Source organism: Lygodium microphyllum, chromosome 2 (genome assembly GCF_053477565.2).
Source record: "Lygodium microphyllum isolate KBCC chromosome 2, Lygodium_microphyllum_v1.1.10, whole genome shotgun sequence".
In the NCBI taxonomy this organism is placed as follows: Eukaryota; Viridiplantae; Streptophyta; class Polypodiopsida; order Schizaeales; family Lygodiaceae; genus Lygodium; species Lygodium microphyllum.
Genome location: NC_141136.1, coordinates 63,130,954 through 63,150,374, shown reverse-complemented (window position 1 = coordinate 63,150,374; position 19,421 = coordinate 63,130,954). Strand labels below are relative to the sequence as shown.

General features: G+C 42.2%; 1 protein-coding gene across 2 annotated transcripts in view; it reads right to left on the bottom strand.

The window, feature by feature from the left end:
• The window catches only part of LOC148039814 (homoarginine-6-hydroxylase 2-ODD-233-like), a 196,455-nt gene that overhangs the window by 129,184 nt on the left and 47,850 nt on the right, over nucleotides 1-19,421 (bottom strand). For both annotated transcript variants that reach the window (XM_087694255.1, XM_087694264.1), the window contains exon 2: nucleotides 11,010-11,125. In XM_087694255.1, coding sequence (XP_087550381.1) covers nucleotides 11,010-11,125 — 116 coding nt within the window. The remainder of the gene's footprint in view (nucleotides 1-11,009; nucleotides 11,126-19,421) is intronic.

The window sequence follows — 19,421 nt, the reverse complement described above, 5'->3', positions numbered from 1 at the left end:
CAGTCGATATGCCTCATCATTCATCTTCTCCAATACCTGGAAGGGCCCAAAGTATCTCATACTCAACTTCACATACAATCTTTCTCTTCCTTTCAACTTTTTCAGCCTTGCCTTTTTAAAACGCAGCAATACATAATAACCCTCTGTAGACTGCAAGGCATATCTGTGGCGATTAGCTACCCTGTTTTGCTTTTCTTGCAATCTCTAAAGTGCATATTTTATCTTTGCATAGACCAGATCCAAGTTTTCCACATAACGATCAGCCTCAAAGATCTTATCCTTCCTTTGCAGAATAGGTGGTACTTTCTTGCCACCCTCAACCACCTCAACTAGAGCTTTGCCCGTAGAACTATGCACTGTCTTGTTGTAACCAAACTCAACCAAGGGAAAATACTGCTCCCACTATGTCTTGTGGTCTGAAACATAGCACCTCAAAAGATCTAACACTGCAATTTGCTTCCTCAATCTGACCATCCGTCTGCAAATGGAAGGATGACGAGAATTTCAACGTGGTACCCATATTCTCAAACAGCCCCTTCTAAAATAAACTGATCATCTAGGGGGTCTCGATCACCAATGATTGACCTTGACATACCATGATACTTAAAGATGTGCTCCAAAAACAATCGTGCCATATGATTAGCCTTTATTTTCTTCCTCACCGGGATGAAATGGGCTTGTTTGCTAAACTTGCAAATGATTGTCCATATCCCATCATTCCCTATAGGTGTCTTAGGAAGCTCAAAAATAAAGTCCATTGCAATGATCTGCCAAGGCCTATCTAGAATAGGCAAGGGTTGCAACAAACCCGGTATCTTCTACCTATCATGCTTTATCTTCTGGCATACAATGCATGTCTTAACAAATTGTTCTACATCATGCCTCAAAGCTGGCCAATAAAAGAAATACTCCACTGCCTTAACCGTGACATCAATACCTCTATTTGTCCTGCATACGGAGGAGCATGACTTTCAATGATAACTCTAGGCCTTAACTGCTTTGTGACACACACTCGTCCATGCATCATCAGAAATGGATCTCTTAGTATAAAGTGTTCATGCCTTTGGCCATTGCAAAGCTGATCATAAACATTAGCAAAGTCCAAATCAACAACACATTGCTCCAAATTCTTACATTCCTTAGTATCCAGCTTATTCCAAGCTCTCATGATATCCACCTTAAAGGTACTTCTCAACCAGTTTGATGCAAATATTTGCTTGAATTGTACCCACATTGACAGTGCTCTACCTTGTATCAAAAGAGTGGACCACCACTATAATGCATTCCCTTTCAAGCAAGTAGTTGCCTTTCGAATCTTCAAGGACTCTGTGACGTTCCCCCTTGAATAGGCTGCATCAAACTACTAAATGAGAGTCAAAGCTTTCAACCTATCTTGTACACCATTGAAGGACTCAAACTTCACTGCTTTTCCACCCTCATCATAGTCTTTTGTTGCCCCTTTCAGTATCAAGTTGTCATACATTAGCTGCTGCAAAAAGTTCATTTGCTGAATTTACATCTACACCAACGTCAAATGGAGCATTTTCATGACCAACATTCATTCCTTTAAACCCATAAGCATTCGGGGGTGTAGATGCACTACCATACTCTTTGTGCCCCATGTATCAAGCCAATGCTGCCATACACAGGGTTTTGCATATTTCCAACCATACTCATATACATTGGGCCTTGCACACCATACATTAGTTGCTAGATACCATAGGGATTTGTGCCATACATTCCCATATGCGGTCCTTGTCCAACCATAGCATGAAAAATCGTGTTTCCATCAAAATATCCTAGCTGCCCCATTATACCATACATGCCAAGTGGTCCAAAATCCATTGGATTGGCACTTCCATGATAGCCTTGCATTTGCATTCCTTGCCCCATAGGTTCAAATGAAGGGTTTGGCATTATCTTTGATGCATCTTGGTGTCCCGAAGGTGTAAAAGACATCTTCTTCTTCTTGCCCTTGTTGTCCTTCTTTGGAGCATTCAAAAATCGAGTAAATTGAGGATCCTTTGCCAATTCAACAAAGAGATTTGTTGCTGTCCTCATCCAATTCACATCAAATTCCTCTTCACTTTGCTAATCATTAGCCTCCTTATGGCCTGAAAGCCATGCATCTTGCCCAACAACAACATTTTTAACTTGTTGTCCATGGTTTGAGCCTTGTCCAAGGTCACGCATTGCATTTCCTTCACTCCCATGTGAATATTCATACTCAGAGGCATCATCATTGCTTGAGTCCGACTCACTATATGATGACATATTGCTGTAATTTCTCCACTGAGAGTAAAAATCAGTAATAGTACAGAGCTTTGCCTCACAATCAAATGCCTTAAGCCCACAAAATCAAGGGATTGAGTGGTAATCCTGGCAATGGAACCATAAAACCATATTTTCTTCGATGGAAGGATCGTAATTCTCTAATGACAACTTAGTTACAGTCGTAACATTTATTACAAAATTGAGAAATACAAATTAACTTACAATCTTGGACAATGGACACCCTCTCGGCTCCAAAACTGGAGCCCCTTTCGATATTTATTAAACTTAATTGAAGAAGAAGTTGATGTACAATGGGATTCTCCCAATCCATCTTGGTATTTCAACTTCCCTTGCTATCCAAAATGACCAACAAGTCTTCAATTTGATTTGCCCCTTAATTTGCGCAACCAATTGGCCTTCACCCGCTTTGATGGAGATGGAAAATGCCCAAAATTCATTGATTTACTGGTCCCTCCACCTGAACTTGACTAAAAACAGCTTCAGTCCTATTGAATCCAAGTCTTGGAGCTTCCAATTTTTGGCATGCTTCCTGAGGCTTTTGCTAAACCCTAACCCCCATCATGCTTGCCATTGGGTCTAGCCTTGCCATGTGCTCTCACGCCAGGCTTGAGCCCTATACACCCTACGCAACTCCTCTGCTTCCTACAGAAAACAAGGACACGTGGGGCTTCCAGCTTGTCCTCTGCCTTTGATGTTCACTTACCTACCTGCACCACCTCCGTGTATCTAAAGCAGATATTGTTAGCACCCTTAGAACGAGGCAATGTCTGCCAAGTGACCGCCTGGTCCTTGTAGGGCCCTATTGTGCCTCAGGATCAAGGTTGATGCCCCTTTAAGGACTGTAGTGACTTCTGGAAATGGACCATGCCGACTTAAATCCTGTGGCTGAAGACCCGGCCATGGATGTCAAATTCCCAAGACTCAAACTAGGAGCAGTTGTTAGAGTTTGCTAACTCTCTTTTGGAAGAGTATGTTGACCATAATTGTAGATATATTGTTGCCTAGCCAGAAGAAGAGATTTTGGATGTACAAGTGAATGCCCACGAGGTTCTTTGCTCCTTTTTTGCCTTTCATTAGTGAGGTTTTATTCTCTTCGTTATAGGCTGAATTCTGGTTCTCACTAGGATCTATCAGTGGTTGGTATCTCTATCATGAGGACATGTATTTTTGAAACCTCACTTACATGTGAATTAATTTTTAATCACATGGTTAAGTAAATGTTGCACATGTGAGGTGTAACTGGTGTTAAAGCAAAGTTACGAGCCCAAGACCGGAGGAAATCACGAGATATCAAATGCAAAAGTTGCTATAAGTTATGTTGCACAGGTACTTGGTGGTATCTCATGCCAGTTGTTGGCCTAGGTCATTCATTTGTCCTTAAGTGTCAGTTGTTGGTGATACTAGAGAAGTGGCGTTTTATGGTACCTAACACCAATTCGATGATTAGAGATGGCACAGAGACACTCGAGAATGGAAGTTAACTAGCCAATTTAATTATTGGCCAGTCAGATTATTTTTCAAGGCATCGAAATAATTATTAGATTAATTTTTAGTATTTAAAGACTAAAAATTAATATTTAATTGTTGGAAAAACCATTTGGGAAGGTTGTCACTTGTCAAAAATACCCATGCAAGATTGAAAAACATCTTTAGAGGTCAGAGAGAGGCATTTTTGTGTATTCAGCTTGCAAGAGAGCTGGAGGAGATGTTGATGGTCTGATTTGCAGCCATTGGAGAACCTTTTGAGGCAGCCAAGGATAGGAGAAGACCAATCAACAGCAGGTGATAGCATTTATAGGCTATTGAGATAGGGAAGCAGCAGTAAATGACTGATTTTCTTCAATTCTTTGCACAGAATGCTTCCAAATCGGAGGCATTGGTTGGTCAAGCCTCTCAAAAGAAGGGGAAGGACCAAAAGGAGAAAAAGGAGGACAACAAATCCAAGAAGTACAAGGAGAAGGAATCAACTTGCCATATTTGTGGAAAGACCGGTCACTGGAAGAAGGATTGCCTCAACAAAGACAATAAGGATACCAAGAAGAAGGACACGAAGGACTCTAGAGTGGTGGCTACACCCTCATCAGCTGCTTTTCTACACTTAGCAGTCATTGAGTACTCTACACCAACTTCTGATGCTGTGATGACAGCTCCCCAGGCTCGAAAGTGGATTGTGAACAATGGTGCCTCCCGGCACATGACTCCTTCCGTTGGTGTTGCCCATTTGCGACCTTCGCATAGGCAGATTCTCATTGGAGACAGCTCTTCTGTGTCTATTGCTGCGCGGGGTGAGATGCAGCTTATTCCAGATGGACGTGGTGGTACCCACACCTCTGAGGTGTTGCATGTGCCAAGATTAGGGTATCATTTACTTTCGGTTCATAAGATTTGTGCTCTTGGCCTCTTGGTGGAGTTTAACAGTGATACTGTTCGAGTCCTTGATCATGGATCAAGGAAGGTTCTCTCTGCAGGGTATGAGGAAAATGGAGTCTACAAATTGAAGTCTTCTTCAGCTCTTACTTCTCTTCTTCTAACTTCTCAGACACAGTCCGAGCTATGGCATGCTCGATTTGGCCACTTGAACTACGAGTACCTTCGGAAGGAGTCGTGAGGGTCGTTTGTCCGAGGCTTTCCGGACATAGTGGTGAGCCATCAGCCATGTGTCTCTTGCATTTGTGGAAAACTGCGTCAGGATGCGATTCCCAACAAAGCTTCTAGGCGGTCTACTTCACCCATGGAGCTTATATCCACGGATCTTTGTGGCTTGATGAGGACCGAGTCCCTGAAGGGGAGCTTGTACTTCATGTTGCTCGTAGATGACTACAGCAGGATGACTTAGGCCTATTTCTTGACTTTGAAGTCAGAGGCTTTCTCTCATTTCAAGGATTGGCTTCTTTTTTAGGAGAACCGTTTTGGCCGACGATTAAAAATTTTGCGTTCAAACAATGGAGGTGAATTTATGTCTAATGAGTTTGCTCGTTTTTGTGCAATAAGGGCATTCACCAGGAGTTTGCTAACACCAACACTCCCCAAGAAATGGCATTTTGGAGCGGAAGAACCGAAGTGTAATCGAGATGACCCGCACCATGATGGAGCACCGATAGACACCTCAGTTTCTGTGGGCCGAGACAGTGGCTACCGCAGTTCACATCCTTAATCAATCTCCCACTTCGGCCGTTGACAGGATGACACCTTTTGAGGCTTACTTCAGGACTAAGCCTGATGTCTCTTATTTCAAGATCTTTGGGTGTGATGCTTATGTGCACATTCTGAAGGCGCAGTGTGATAAGTTCAAGGCGGCTTCCTGACGACAGGTTTTTGTTGGCTATAGCTCCCAATCCCAAGGTTATCATTTGTTTGATCCCGTTAAGCAGGATGTCTATACGAGCCGAGATGTGCGGTTCGTGGAAGTACCGGCCACAGAGGGGAATGAGGAGCACCCCATCCTTGGAGATCCAAGGGAGAGTTGGGCTCCCAAGATAGTTTCTTTGAAGCCAGAGCCTCTTGATGGAGATTCTTCTTCGGATTCAGAGTCTTCTCTTCCATGGGCCACCCCCGAGGAGCCTCTGCCAGTGGATGTTCCTGAGTCTTCAGCAGATGGAGAGGGACGAGGAGAGGTTCGTCCTCCTCCTTGTTGGGCTCGTGACACCCTCCAAGATTCAGGGATCGAGGGGGTCCCTGAGGAGTGGGAACCGCAGGATGGACCGCGGAGGTCACAGAGGAACCAGGCACATTCTTCGGAGCTTGTTTGCTCCAACTATTGTTTGCTAACCTGTGTTATGTAGGATCGAGAGCCCACTTCAGTGAAGAAAGCTTTGAAGTCTGATCATTGGAGGAAGGCCATGGAAGTCGAGTTAGAGGCTATTGAGAGGAATGGCACTTGGACTCTTGCGCCTCGTCCCTCTCACAAGAAGGTGATTGGTGTCAAGTGGGTCTTTAAGACCAAATACCTTAGCGATGGTTCTTTGGACAAGCACAAGGCTCGCCTTGTTGCTAAAGGTTTTGCTCAGCACCCAGGTATTGATTTCCATGATACTTTTTTCCCCACTGCTCGTATGGCGACTATTCGAGCTGTTCTTGCCTTGGCTGGCCATTGGAGATGGCCTATTTATCAGTTGGATGTGAAGTCGGCCTTTCTAAATGGTGACTTGCAGGAGAAGATCTATGTTGAGCAATCTCCTGGCTTTGGATCCTCGGATGGGAAAGTTTACAGGTTGAAGAAGGCCTTGTATGGCCTCAAGTAGGCTCCGTGTGCATGGAACGAGAAGATTGACTCGTTTCTTCAATCGAAGTTGGGATATCGGCGCTCCAAGGCCGATCCGCAACTTTATGTGCACACTTCCGAGGTTGGTCGTGTGTTATTTGTGTTGTATGTTGATGATTTAATTTTGACAAGGGATCATACACAGAAGGTTCGAGAGACCAAGACAGCTTTACATCAAGCATTCGAGATGACGGATTTGGGGCTTCTTCATTTCTTCTTGGGTCACGAGATTTATCAATCTCCGAGGGGGATTTTCATCTCTCAGCAGCGGTACATTCAGGAGCTCTTGGTGACTTTTGAGATGGAGACTTGTCGGCCCATTACTACTCCTATGGATCTGAATTGGCAGGCCACTTCACACTCAGATTCTCCAGTGATGGATGCTTCATGCTACTGTCAGTTGATTGGATCCTTGATTTGGCTTCTCAACACTCGTGTTGATCTTTGTTTTGCTGTGGGTCTTTTGGCAGGGTTCATGATAGAACCCAAACAGGTGCATTGGCAGGCTACCCTAAGGATTCATCGGTATTTGAGGGGGACCTCTGACTTAGGGATTTCTTATCCCGCAGATACAAATGCTTCCGATCTGGTTCTTGCAGGTTGGAGTGACTCGGATTGGGCTAGCGATGTGGACCACCGATGGTCTACTACACGCTACTGTATTATCTTGGGTACAGGTGTTATCTCTTGGAGTAGCAAGAAGCAGCCCACGGTAGCCCTTTCTTCTACTAAGGCGGAGTATCGCGCTGTGTTTTTCACCACATGTGAGGTTGTGTGGATTTGGAGATTATTGGAGGAGCTTGGCTGGCCCCAGACTCGTCCTACTCTTCTGCCGTGTGACAATGAGAATTGCATTGCCTTGGTACGGAATCCAGTATTTCATGCCTGGACAAAGTACATTGAGATCCAGTATCACTTCATTCAAGAGAAACTTCTGGATGGGACCATTGATGTGGAGTATTGCAAGACCGAGGATAATCTTGCCGATTTGTTTACGAAGGCACTTCCCCAAGCTCTTCTTCGGCAGCATTCCAGATCCCTTAGTCTTTTGACCCGTCCACGATCTGAGAGGGGATGTTAGACAGTGTCATTTCCTGGATAGTCGTCAGCAGTCGGACAGCAGGCAGATACAAGTGCCACGTGGCACAGCAAGTACAGGCGTCCTAGTTTGCTGCGGTCGGACAGATTCTGCAGTATTTTATGTGCAGTCGGTTGTATTTAATGCAGCCGACCTACTGCTGTGATTGCTATTCTTTTTGGCTATTTATAGCCACTTGGTGGCACACTCCAGTCATTATCATTATTCGATGATTTCAGATTCTGATCTTGAAGATCTATCTCGGGCTGATGGAGATCGAGGTCATCAAGTCGAAGACATACACAGATATTTCCTCTGCCCCCTTGTGTATTTCTGCACTCTTATACAGCATACTCACTGCAGATTTTCTATGTTTACACCGTCTCCTTTTCTCTCTCTCTCTCTTCTCTCTGTGTTCACTCTCTCTCAGTTTTTGTCCTACGCTTCCGCATCATTGCACTCTGACAGTAAACTCCTCATGTATCCTTGTACTACAACCTCTGTACACTTTGTGAGGCCCCTGTTACAACCTTTGGATGTCCACCATATTTGTGGTACCCACACTTAGTCTTTTTTTTGCGATAGCCTCTAGTGTTTTGCCATGTTTATGGTGTGCCCACACTTTGCAGGTGCTGCTTTCACTAAAGCCTCTGCACGCTTTGTACTTCTGGTTGTGATTGAGAAGGGGCGCTGAGATATTTGCAATCACACCTACTTCAGTCTCTTTAGATGGAGTAGTGAGGGCTTAGGGCAAGAATCCCATAAGCACAGTAGGAGGATGTCCTACCTAGACTTTCCTATAAAGCATTGTACTTACTTCCTTTTCTTTAATGATATGATAGTACTCTTTTCTTTTCAGTAAAGTGTCTATGTCATTAACCACACACAAGATTGTGTTTATGAGTCCAAGTCTCAATCTTGGAACCTAATTCACTTGTCTGACAGTTAGTCTTGTCTGTGTCTATGTCTTCATGAGTTTGGTCTTCATCTTTCAATCTCCATAGCTTCCACATTGCCATGTCCTAAATCCATGTTTCAACAACAGTGATGAACATGGCATGTTCTATGGTGTTCACAACAAAGCTTCTCAACCCACCTATGGACTGAGGTTGTTAACACTTTGATGCACATCCTCATCTGCTGCCCAACTGCAGGCATCTCTTAGAAGACCCCCTTTGGGGCATTCTTTGGCAATAAGACAGCCAAAATGCAGACCTTCTAGAGATGAACTGTGAGTGGGTGACATCTGCAATAGATGATGTTGTCAGCAGCCTGGAACTAAAAGCACAGCTTCTATGGTGGGGTGATGGCAGATGGCAGCAGGTGGAGGCAAGAGACAGCAGAAAGAGAGTCCTCAATGCTGATGACTACAAGGAGGGCCTCCAAAACAGGCTGGTGACAGCCCAAGAAGCAAGGGCAGTGAGCTTGAAACACGGGCAGCACCTCCACCAGCAGAGTGGACAGCACCACCAAAAGCAGGGCAGCAGCCTGCAGTGGGTGGACAGCTGGTGGGAGAGGTCAACAATGAAGGTAATGATGGTAGCAATGGGTCTGTCACATGTTTCCTGTCTCGTAGAACTACGAAAAGTGCCCCCTTATTCTAGTGAAAGTGATGCCCAGGTATACAAGAGTTTGTCGAGAGTACTCTAGTATCTTTACATGTAATCATCATCTCTCTTATAAGCTGCCTAGATGTGTGGAAGCTCATGACCTTAGTTTCTCCCAGGTTCAGTGATAGCCCTTTGTGCATGCAAAACTCATCCAAGGCATCCATGTGACACTGCAAACCCTCTTACGAGTCAAATATCAAAATGATGTCATTTGTATCTACAAGAGAGTAACTTATAGTCCTAAAAGTGATGCAACATTACCAAGTTGTTTCTCTTTAAAATCGTGAGTATCACCTGCATATAAGCCAAAGAGTGTCAGAGATAGTGGGCAGCCTTGTTTCACCCCCATAGCCCTCTCTATCTCCATGGATATAAGCTGCCTAGATGTGTGGAAGCTCATGACTTTAGTTTCTCCCAGGTTCAGTGATAGCCCTTTGTGCATGCAAAACTCATCCAAGGCATCCATGTGACACTGCAAACCCTCTTACGAGTCAAATATCAAAAAGATGTCATTTGTATCTACGAGAGAGTAACTTATGGCCCTAAAAGTGATGCAACATTACCAAGTTGTTCGTCTTTAAAATCGTGAGTATCATCTGAGCCTTGTTTCACCCCATAGCCCTCTCTATCTCCTTGGATAGTCTCTAAGGCACCCGACTTGCCTCACCACTCTCATAAAAAGAAATCATCCCCAATGGTACCCCAAGGATTTGCAACCTCTATAGGAGCTGGTTTCATGGTACTACATCCAAAGCCATGAGGTTTGCAGAGATCCACAAATGAACAGCCATTAGAGTCTCCAACCTAAGCCTTGGCCTAGCAGTATGATAGGCCAAGCTGGTCCCAAGCTCATGGGAAAGCTCATATTGACTCTATGGCTCTGAGGTGAGTTTGATGTTTATCCCTTTTACAGCTCCATGATATGCTTGTATGGCTTGTGTGATGTCATATCTGTAGGTTGGATCTATGAGGGTATTGCAGCAGACATACATAATGTTTCACCTTCTGCACAGCTTTCAGCGAACTAAAAGTCATAGCTACCAGCTCCAAAATCAGAGTCTGATAAGGGCATTAGTTCTGGAAACACCTCCCCCCTCGTACAAATCCCCATGAAAGTAGATTAGCAATCACTATTTATGTTTTAGAGGGAGATTTTCCATCATGAGCTGCCTTGCACTGGGGAAATAACAAGAGCATTTCTCATTCAGCTCTATGCACTATAGCACATAGCATACCACGTGTCCACTGCATTTGCAGGACTATAGTGTATACATAATATAACACATCAGTTGCCTCAATTAGGCAGCCCACAGTTCCCCCTTCTGTTTGTGATTTGTGTAACTAAATGGTTGCAGCATCTGCTGTGCAGGTCTGTATTCTAAACAATTATTGATAGAGAGAAGGTGCATTTTTATAACAGAAAACCTACCTACTTGGTAAAGAGAAGCTCTATTTCACAAACAAAAAGGGACCTTCTTGTCACAGCAAGTCCAAATGCAAGCATATTTACTTCTCTTAACTTGCAAGGCAACCAGTTTAAGACAAAGAAGTTAAGCAATTTTTCGAGACAGGAAGATTAATGATTATCGAAGAGTAGAAAATGTAAGATACTTCGCTCTTTCTTGAAACAATAAAGCCGCACGAGGTATGAGAGCAGCAAAAGTTAAACCAACCAGGAATCTTATCCATAGCTATATTGCACCACATAGCAGAACACTTTTGAAAAGGCAAACATTGAACAAAGTGTGACTACTAAATGCCTTACCACATAAAAGAACCCAACATCCTTGCAAGCAGAGTCCAGAAGTTTCACAACCTCCAACACATCCTCCTCTTTGCTCAAGTCGACATCATCACTTTTCTCAACCAATGGTCCAATATCTGCGACACATCCAAATAGATTCAAGAAAAATTACCATTTGTCACATTATAGTTCTGTTAACCATGCATAGCAAGAAAAGAAGGTTGCTTTAAGTTCCTCTATTATATTGGAACTGCTTGAATCTGCTCAATTTTGCAGCCTTAAAAACAGAGCAAAAATATTAGTTAGACTCACTAAGAGACAAGGGCCCTACTTGCTAAAGTGACTTGGCATATGCATCAACCAATTGGGAAAAAAAACACTGTAAAGTCCTTACCACTGAGTTGTGTTGAGCTAAACATTCATTTCATACTAGTTAGCTCTTTAAAGCGCCCCAAAACATGTAAATTACCAAAGTATCATTAAATGGGGAGCAGTTCTAGACAATTTTTGTCTCCCACATACAAAACCTTAATTTGGAAGGATCCTTCTACCTCTACAAATGGATAGGCTGCCTACCATTCAAGCCCATCCTCGTGTGCAGGATTCCCACTCTACCATGCAGATTTCAGCCATCAGCCATGCTCTTATTGCTGTTCAGCCCTTGCTGACTACAATTCCGGCCCCTAGCGCCCAACCTATTACTGCCCCCTAAAAACAGCATTCCTGTGGATGGGTGGCAATTCCCTGATTACGACTTAATTACAACAGTAAATTTTATTACAAAACTGAGAAATGTGAATTAACTTACAATCTTGGACAAGGGACACCCCATTAGCCCCAAAATTGACCCCCCTTTCGATATTTATTTAACTTATTTGAAGAAGAAGTTGGTGTACAATGAGATTCTCCCAATCCCTTTCGGTATTCTAACTCCCCTTTCTGTCCAAAATGATCAGCAAGTTTTCAATCTGATTTGTCCCTTGATTTGGGCAGTCAATCATTGGATTGACACTTCCGTGATAGCCTTGCATTTGCATTCCTTGCCCAATAAGTACCAATTGTTTTATTTCATTAGCATCTTTGGGAGCTTCAAATGAAGGGTTTGGCATTATCTTCAGTGCATCTTGTTGTCCCAAAGGTGTAAAAGATGTCTTCTTCTTCCTGCCTTTGCTGTCCTTCTTTGGAGCATTCAAAAATCGAGTAAATTGAGGATCCTTTGCCAATTGAGCAAAAAAAAATTGCTATTGTCCTCATCCGATTCTTGAACTGGTCATCAAATTCCTATTCACTTTGCTGGTCATCAGCCTCCTTATGCCCTAAAGGCCATACATCATGCCCAACAACAACATTTTCAGCTTGTTGTCCATGGTTTGAGCCTTGAGGTGAGACAAGCATTGCATTTCCTTCATTCTCATGTGAATGTTCATGCTGAGAGGCATCAGCATTGCATGAGTCCATCTCACTGTATGAAGATATATTGCTGTAATTTCTCAGCAGAGAGTAAAAATCAGTACTAGCACAAAGCTTTGGTTGCAATTAGGCGCCTCACGCCCACCAAATCAAGGGATTGAGTGGTAATCCCAGCGATGGAACCATGTAACTAGCCTTCCTTCCATGGATGGGTGGTAATTCCCTAGTTACAACTTAGTTACAACAATAACATTTATTACAAGGCTGAGAAATGCAAATTAATTTACAATCTTGTACAATGGACAGCCAGTTGGCCCCAAAATTGGCACCCTTTTGATATTTATTTAACTTAATTGAAGAAGAAGTTGATGTACAATGGGATTCTTCCAATCTCTTTTGGTATTCCAACTCCCCTTACTATCCAAAATTATCAGTAAGTCTTCAATCTGATCTTGCCCCTTGATTTGAGTAGTCAATTGGCCTTCACCCGCTTTGATGGAGATAAAAAATGCCCCAAATTCATTGATTTGCTAGTCTCTCCACTTGAATTTGACTAAAAACAGCTTCAGTCTCATTGAATCCAAGTCTTGGAGCTTCCAAGTTTTGGCACACTTCCCGAGGCTGCTGGTAAATCCTAATTTCTACTCTGCAAATTAGGGTTTACAGCAAGGAAATCTGAAATTTCTCAACCTCTGGTGATCTCAATGTTGTAATCTTCGAAGCAAGGTTGTAGAAAGGCTGGGAGATGAGAGAGAATGCTGAGGAGAGATTTGTCATTTATTGTTGCTGCCTTGTCTCAACAACTTGTAGATGCAAAGAACTGAAGAAATCAATCATTTATTGTTGTTACTCTATCCCAACAGCCTGTAAATGTTGTCATCAACTGTTGATTGGTCTTCTCCTACCCCTTGTTGCCTCAAAAGGTCCTCTAATGGCTGCAAATTAGACCACCAACATCTCCTTGCTCTCTCTTGTAGGCTCAATACACTAAAATGCCTCTCTCTAACCTCTAAAGACGTTTTTTAGTCTTGCATGGGTATTTTTTATAAGTGGCAGCCCTAAAAAATAATTTGACTAGCCAATAATTGAATTGGCTAGGCAACTTCCATTCCCGAGTGTCTCTACGCCATCTTTGACCATCAAATTGACGTTAGGTACCATTAAACGCCACTTCTCCAGTGTCACCAACTGACACTTATGGCCAAATGAATGACCTAGGCCAACAACTAGCACCAAATACCACCAAGTACTTGTGCGACATAACTTATAGCAACTTTTGCCTTTAACATCCCGTGATTTTCTCAAGTCTCGGGCTCGTAAATTTACTCTAACCCCAATTACACCTCATATGTGCAACATTTACTTAACCATGTGATTAAAAATTAATCCACATGTTAAGTGAGGTTTCAAAAATACATGTCCTCGTGACAGCCCCCGCTACTAGGGGGTTCCCTCAGCCACATTTGCAGTCCTACTGCCATTACTAGTTGATTTCCTCTCCATTGATCGACTAGTTGTTGCCCCTCTCCAACGCCTACTACTACAACTACAATTTGCTGTCTAGCACGCCATCTCCATCATCCGACACCTGCTCTGTTATTGCCTAGCTATCTATAGCCTTCTTCCATACTCCTACAACTCCGACTAGTGGTCATAGTTGTTTCCGTATATCGTACGATACTGTTTGTACCCTACAATCCATATGGTACGTATCTGTATGGATTCGTAAACTTAAACGGGCTCTTCCTGGCCACCATGTCTACACATTCCGCGTCACGAGTCGCGCATTCTACTGTCTTTAATCCAGCGCGTTCTACTTGCCTGTGTGGTACTTTTAGGGGAGGTCGAAAGCCTTGGATACCTCATCCCATCCCCTTTTCCAGCTATGCACTCCCCCCCAGCCCTCCTTGGATTCGATCCAGCTGGCAACCCTCTTTGACTGTTTGAACATTGACCCTTCTCTCATCTACAAAAGGTGCTCCTCTCCTCCATGCTTCCATACGGATTCAGCAAGCATTTACCATTCTCGTTTTCCTCTCTTGGATCTTGAATGGACTTGTAATTTATCATTCTCATCTCCCATCCCCTCTTTCCTGCACCCTATCAAAGCATTTGCCATTCTCAAATCTCATCTCCCATCCCCTCTATCCCACACCCTATCAAAGCATTTGCCATTCACATCTCCCATTCCCTCTCTCTCACTCTTGCTCTTTCAACTTTACCCCAACCCTCAAGCCTCTTCAACTTTCAAGATTCAAGAGTAGAGACTCAAGCATCTCACTCTCCCCCAGGCCTCTTTATCCATCATCGGCACCATGACTCGTGAGAAGCACGAGGCCTTCAATTTGCACACGATCCATGTGGAGAGAGACACAAAGAAATCCAACCCCTACCATTGGACAAACAAGTATTGCGGGAAGTGCTATACAAGTGGTGCAACTCAGCTTCTCCAACATCTTTCCAAGACAAGGAGACAAGTTGCTCCATGCAAGGAGATCCCTCAAAACATCGCAGAGGAGATTCTAGCCAAGATGAGAGAGGGATCCACAAGAGGAGGAGGCAATGGCTTATCGGCACCAACTCCTATGCCTACTAAGGAGGAAGTATCGAATGTGGACGTATCTTCAACCGATGCGGGAGAGGCCTCTACCATTGGTGGTGAGGGCTCCACATCCGCATCCAGCTTCAGTAAAAGACAAAGTGAAACATGGTTGCATTCTCCCAAAGTGTGACATCCCAACAACATGTGCATTTTGCCCTATTCATGTTTTTCGACCAATGAGTGTAGGCTATGGCTTCCATATGAACTGTAGAACCACTTGAGTCTTTCCTCTTCATGCTCCAGCTCCTCCTGCAACTCCAATGATGTACTCCTGCCCAATGTCAAGCTTCCAAGCTTCTAGGCTTCACAAATTCATGGGGTCATGGGGTCATGGCTGTGATACCATATTAAAAAGATGAGAGAGAGATAGGGGCAACAGAGAGTAGACAACTCTCAGAGATCTTATTATTCATCACACCAAAGAACAAAGTACATCTAACTTAGGTCTTAGTGACTAGTGACTAACTACCGATTAACTCTAGTTAAGTCAGCTATCAACTTATTGAAGATACACACACAATAGACAACTACACACACCTAGTTGTCATGTCAAAAGGTAGTAGGTAGATTGAGCTTGCATATCTCAATAGCTTCCAACCTCCATTCCTTGCTAAAATATATAACACACTTGCTATTGTACAAGTTTAAACAGAGTTTTCTTAGATATTAAAGCTTGTACATGCTTCCCAAGATGCTCGTATATACATGTATGGATGTCGAATACTTGGGGGATGATATGGCTTTGATGTGATACTTTTGAGCTAATTTGAATACACATTTGGCTTAGTTTTCTCAAAGATTTCATTATTGTAATAACAGGGCTAAATGCCATTTATCTAGGAAAAGCATATACCTCTTGTCATCTGATGCTTCTGGGGCTTGGTATTGATGCCTGCTTGATATTTGAGGATGCTTGATATATGTCTTAGAATGCTTTTGGACTTTGATTGAGCTATCATAATCTCATTTTTCACTCTCCTATCACTACTATTCACAGTGGGCAACAAGCATTTCTCTAACAAAGATTCTACTCATTATGCTTTGAACCATATTGGATGTATCGACACTTTGGTTGTCATATACACCTATGGATATGTTTATAACATGCTCTTCGATAGTAAGAGTCTTGAGACTACTTGGGTTTGATACTTTCAGATGTCTGTCGTCACTTAGATCTTCGATGTGTGGATATCATTCATACAATGTTTTGAGCTTTATTTGCTCATATGGCATCCAACTTTTGCTTCAATGAGAGCTATTCAGCCTTATGTATTGAGCCACATTTGATACTTTGATGTACTATAGAGCATTTGGTTTTTGCAGTTTAGCTAGAGCTTATTACAATGAGACAATGGGACTCATTGTGACATGTATATGCTCTCTTGATATGTCTTGGATTTAGTTACCCTATCATAGACTGATTTGATCTCTTAGCTTGGAACTCATACTTATGCCTATGTCAGGGTGTTGTTAGTGGTACTTATATGCTTCTGGGTTATGTATTGAGCTTTGCTAAATGGGTTATGTATCTAGAAGTTCTCTTCATTTACCCTTGAGACCTTCCCTATGCATGATTTCTATACCTATTACATGTATAGTTATTGACATAGTACAGTTGTGACAATCTTCAATGCCAATTGTTCTTGGCTTCTTTCTTCTTGCTTGCTTACAGTTGGTTGTTGGCATATTGCTACAGTTCATTACAATAGCCAATCATTTCATTTTTATACATTCTATTCAAGGGCAGTCACTTGGACTTGATAGTCTTTTGCTTATAGTTTGTGGACAGCTCATTACTTTGACAGTATCTCTCGTCTCTTGCTTGATTTAGCAGTGGTTTTGGGGCTGATTTGCAAGATATTACAACAGCATGTTTTGCCTTTCTATGCATATTCTTGATCTCATTGTGGCTAGTGGTTCTACTAGATAGTGCTATCTTTAATATTGAGAAAGTGAATGGAACCAATTACAGCTTGGAAGATCTAGATATGGTAGTTTTAGTGCAAAATTTGCAAGTTAGACCACCCAAAAATGAAGATGCCAAAACCCGAAAACATTGCAACTGAGAATTTGGATGAGTTGGATGAGCTATGCAAGTCCACAATCATTGTATTACTCCCTAAGTAGGTTCACTACAATGTTGTAATTGAAAACCAAACTGCATATAAACTTTGGACATAGATTACGAATCTTTATGACAAGAAAAGTCTTGCATCTCAAATGTATTGGCTAAAACAATTGATAGACCTTTGCATGAAGGAAGAAACTTCTATGTCTGCACAATTGAATGAGTTTCATTCCATCTTCAACCATTTAACTTTGCAAGATATTGAGTTTAATGTATCCTTTATTTTTACTTGGTACTCTAATTGAGTTGTGGGATACTTTTCATAGTAATACTATATTAGGAAGTTTGAGAGAGAGAAAAAAAAAAAAAAAAAAAAAAAAAAAAAAAAAAAAAAAAAAAAAAAAAAAAAAAAAGAGAGAGAGAGAGAGAGGAAACTTTCTTTAGACTATATAGATGATTGTACCAAGTTCCATCTTCAAAAAAGAGATTAAGATTTAGCCACATGGTCAAATATTTATTTCTAGTTTGAGAGTGAAACTTGGAAGATTCCTAAATTCTCTAATATAGTATTATGGCTCTATGTGCTAAGGTAACACAATCAACACAAACTCTAAATGTAAATGCAAACTTGAAACTCAAAATGAAAAAACACATACTCAAACATAGAGAGAAGAAAACTTTGAAATGAATAAATCAATGCAATGAATGAATGCGAGTGTATAGAATTCTTAAGGACAGTGCGGTGAGTGATTATGTCTACCCAAGGTAGATCCAGAGTGCTCAAACCACTAGCATAGTTGTCAGGTATAAAAGGTACGATATGGTACGGTACGATAAAATACGGTACTAAATGATACCTTATGATTTTATAAGGTACGCTACGATATCAGTACGAAAAAAACTTTAAGACGATTTTTTAAAATAACAAAAACCATAAATCATTAAATGATAGAATACATGTTTTTAAGTGGAAATAACCATTTCATTACAAGATAAAATGAATACATGAGGGTGACCATCGTAGTCACATGGGCTGCACAAAACATGCAATACAACTACAATCTAGTGTATCATAGTGGCATCATGCATGTGGATACAAGGATAGTAGATACAAAAAAGAGAGAGATGTATGAATTTATGATGAGGCATCACTATCATCATCATCATCAGAACTATCTAACTGCTCATCAAGAAAGTCTGAAGATGACTCCTCGGCATCGGATGATGAGACACATTCATACTCATCCTTACTGAAGATGTTACCATCATCATCAAATGATGGCTCCCTAGGTGGCGGCTGTGTAGGCAAGGGGGGGAATGTCATCATGAGGCACAAGATGTGAGCTACTAGAGCCCTACCTTACATATGTCTGCAAGCTACTCAAACCACCCCTCCTCGATGTTGGAGGGCGTTGAATGACCATGTCTTTGCTACCACCTACTTGAACTCCTCACCCACGAGCATGCTAACTCCAAGTGTCATAAGTATCTGCTGCTATAAGCTCTCTATGGAGCTCTGTAAAAATCATCTCCTCCTCCTCGTCCACCTCCTGTTGTTCACTCAGAAGAGTGTCGCCCGTCAACGTGAATGTATCAACATTTACCTATACAATGCAGCAATGTACGTAAGATTGTAAATGCTAAAGTCAAAATTGTAAAGTATAAACTTCAAAGTTCAAAGTTTAAAATAACAAAATTTAAATTTCATGGTTAAGTGTTTAAATTTTACCTACTTCGGACTACCCATGCTCATCATAGCCCTCATCATGCGTAAGTTAGTGCGGCAATAGACTACATGCTCTAACTATCATGTGCTAAGCCGATTGCGAATCTTTGTGTGGATAAAGAATAGGCACTCCAATTTCTCTCACATGCACCCGAAGAGCAATCCTGGGCAAGGACCATCATGGCTAAGGGCTGAAACCCTAGCATAACTTCACATGGTATCAGAGCTGGTGCTCTTTTAAAGAGTATCCTATGATATTATGGAGGCTTGGTTTTGTGCGAGATAGATGGACAACACATAACAAATTCACAATGTCTTAGACTTCTAGGGATCCTTCTATGTGTTATCAAGCTTCTCCATTACTAGAGGCCCTGACGAGGCATTATGGACTTGACAAGGAAGACGACGCTTTGCCTTCACCTTCACTTTCTTCTCCTTTTCCTAACTTCATGATAGATAAGGAGTTTGAAGAATTCATGTGCAACAAGTATGGTCCAACTTATTTCCCTCCTACCAATTTTTCTACTATGTCCGAACTCGTTGGTGAGATGAGCCATCTCTCCAATCAAGAAGGACATACGGCATTTGGGACAACTGGTGAACAATCTTCATCTGAGTTGGACCCAA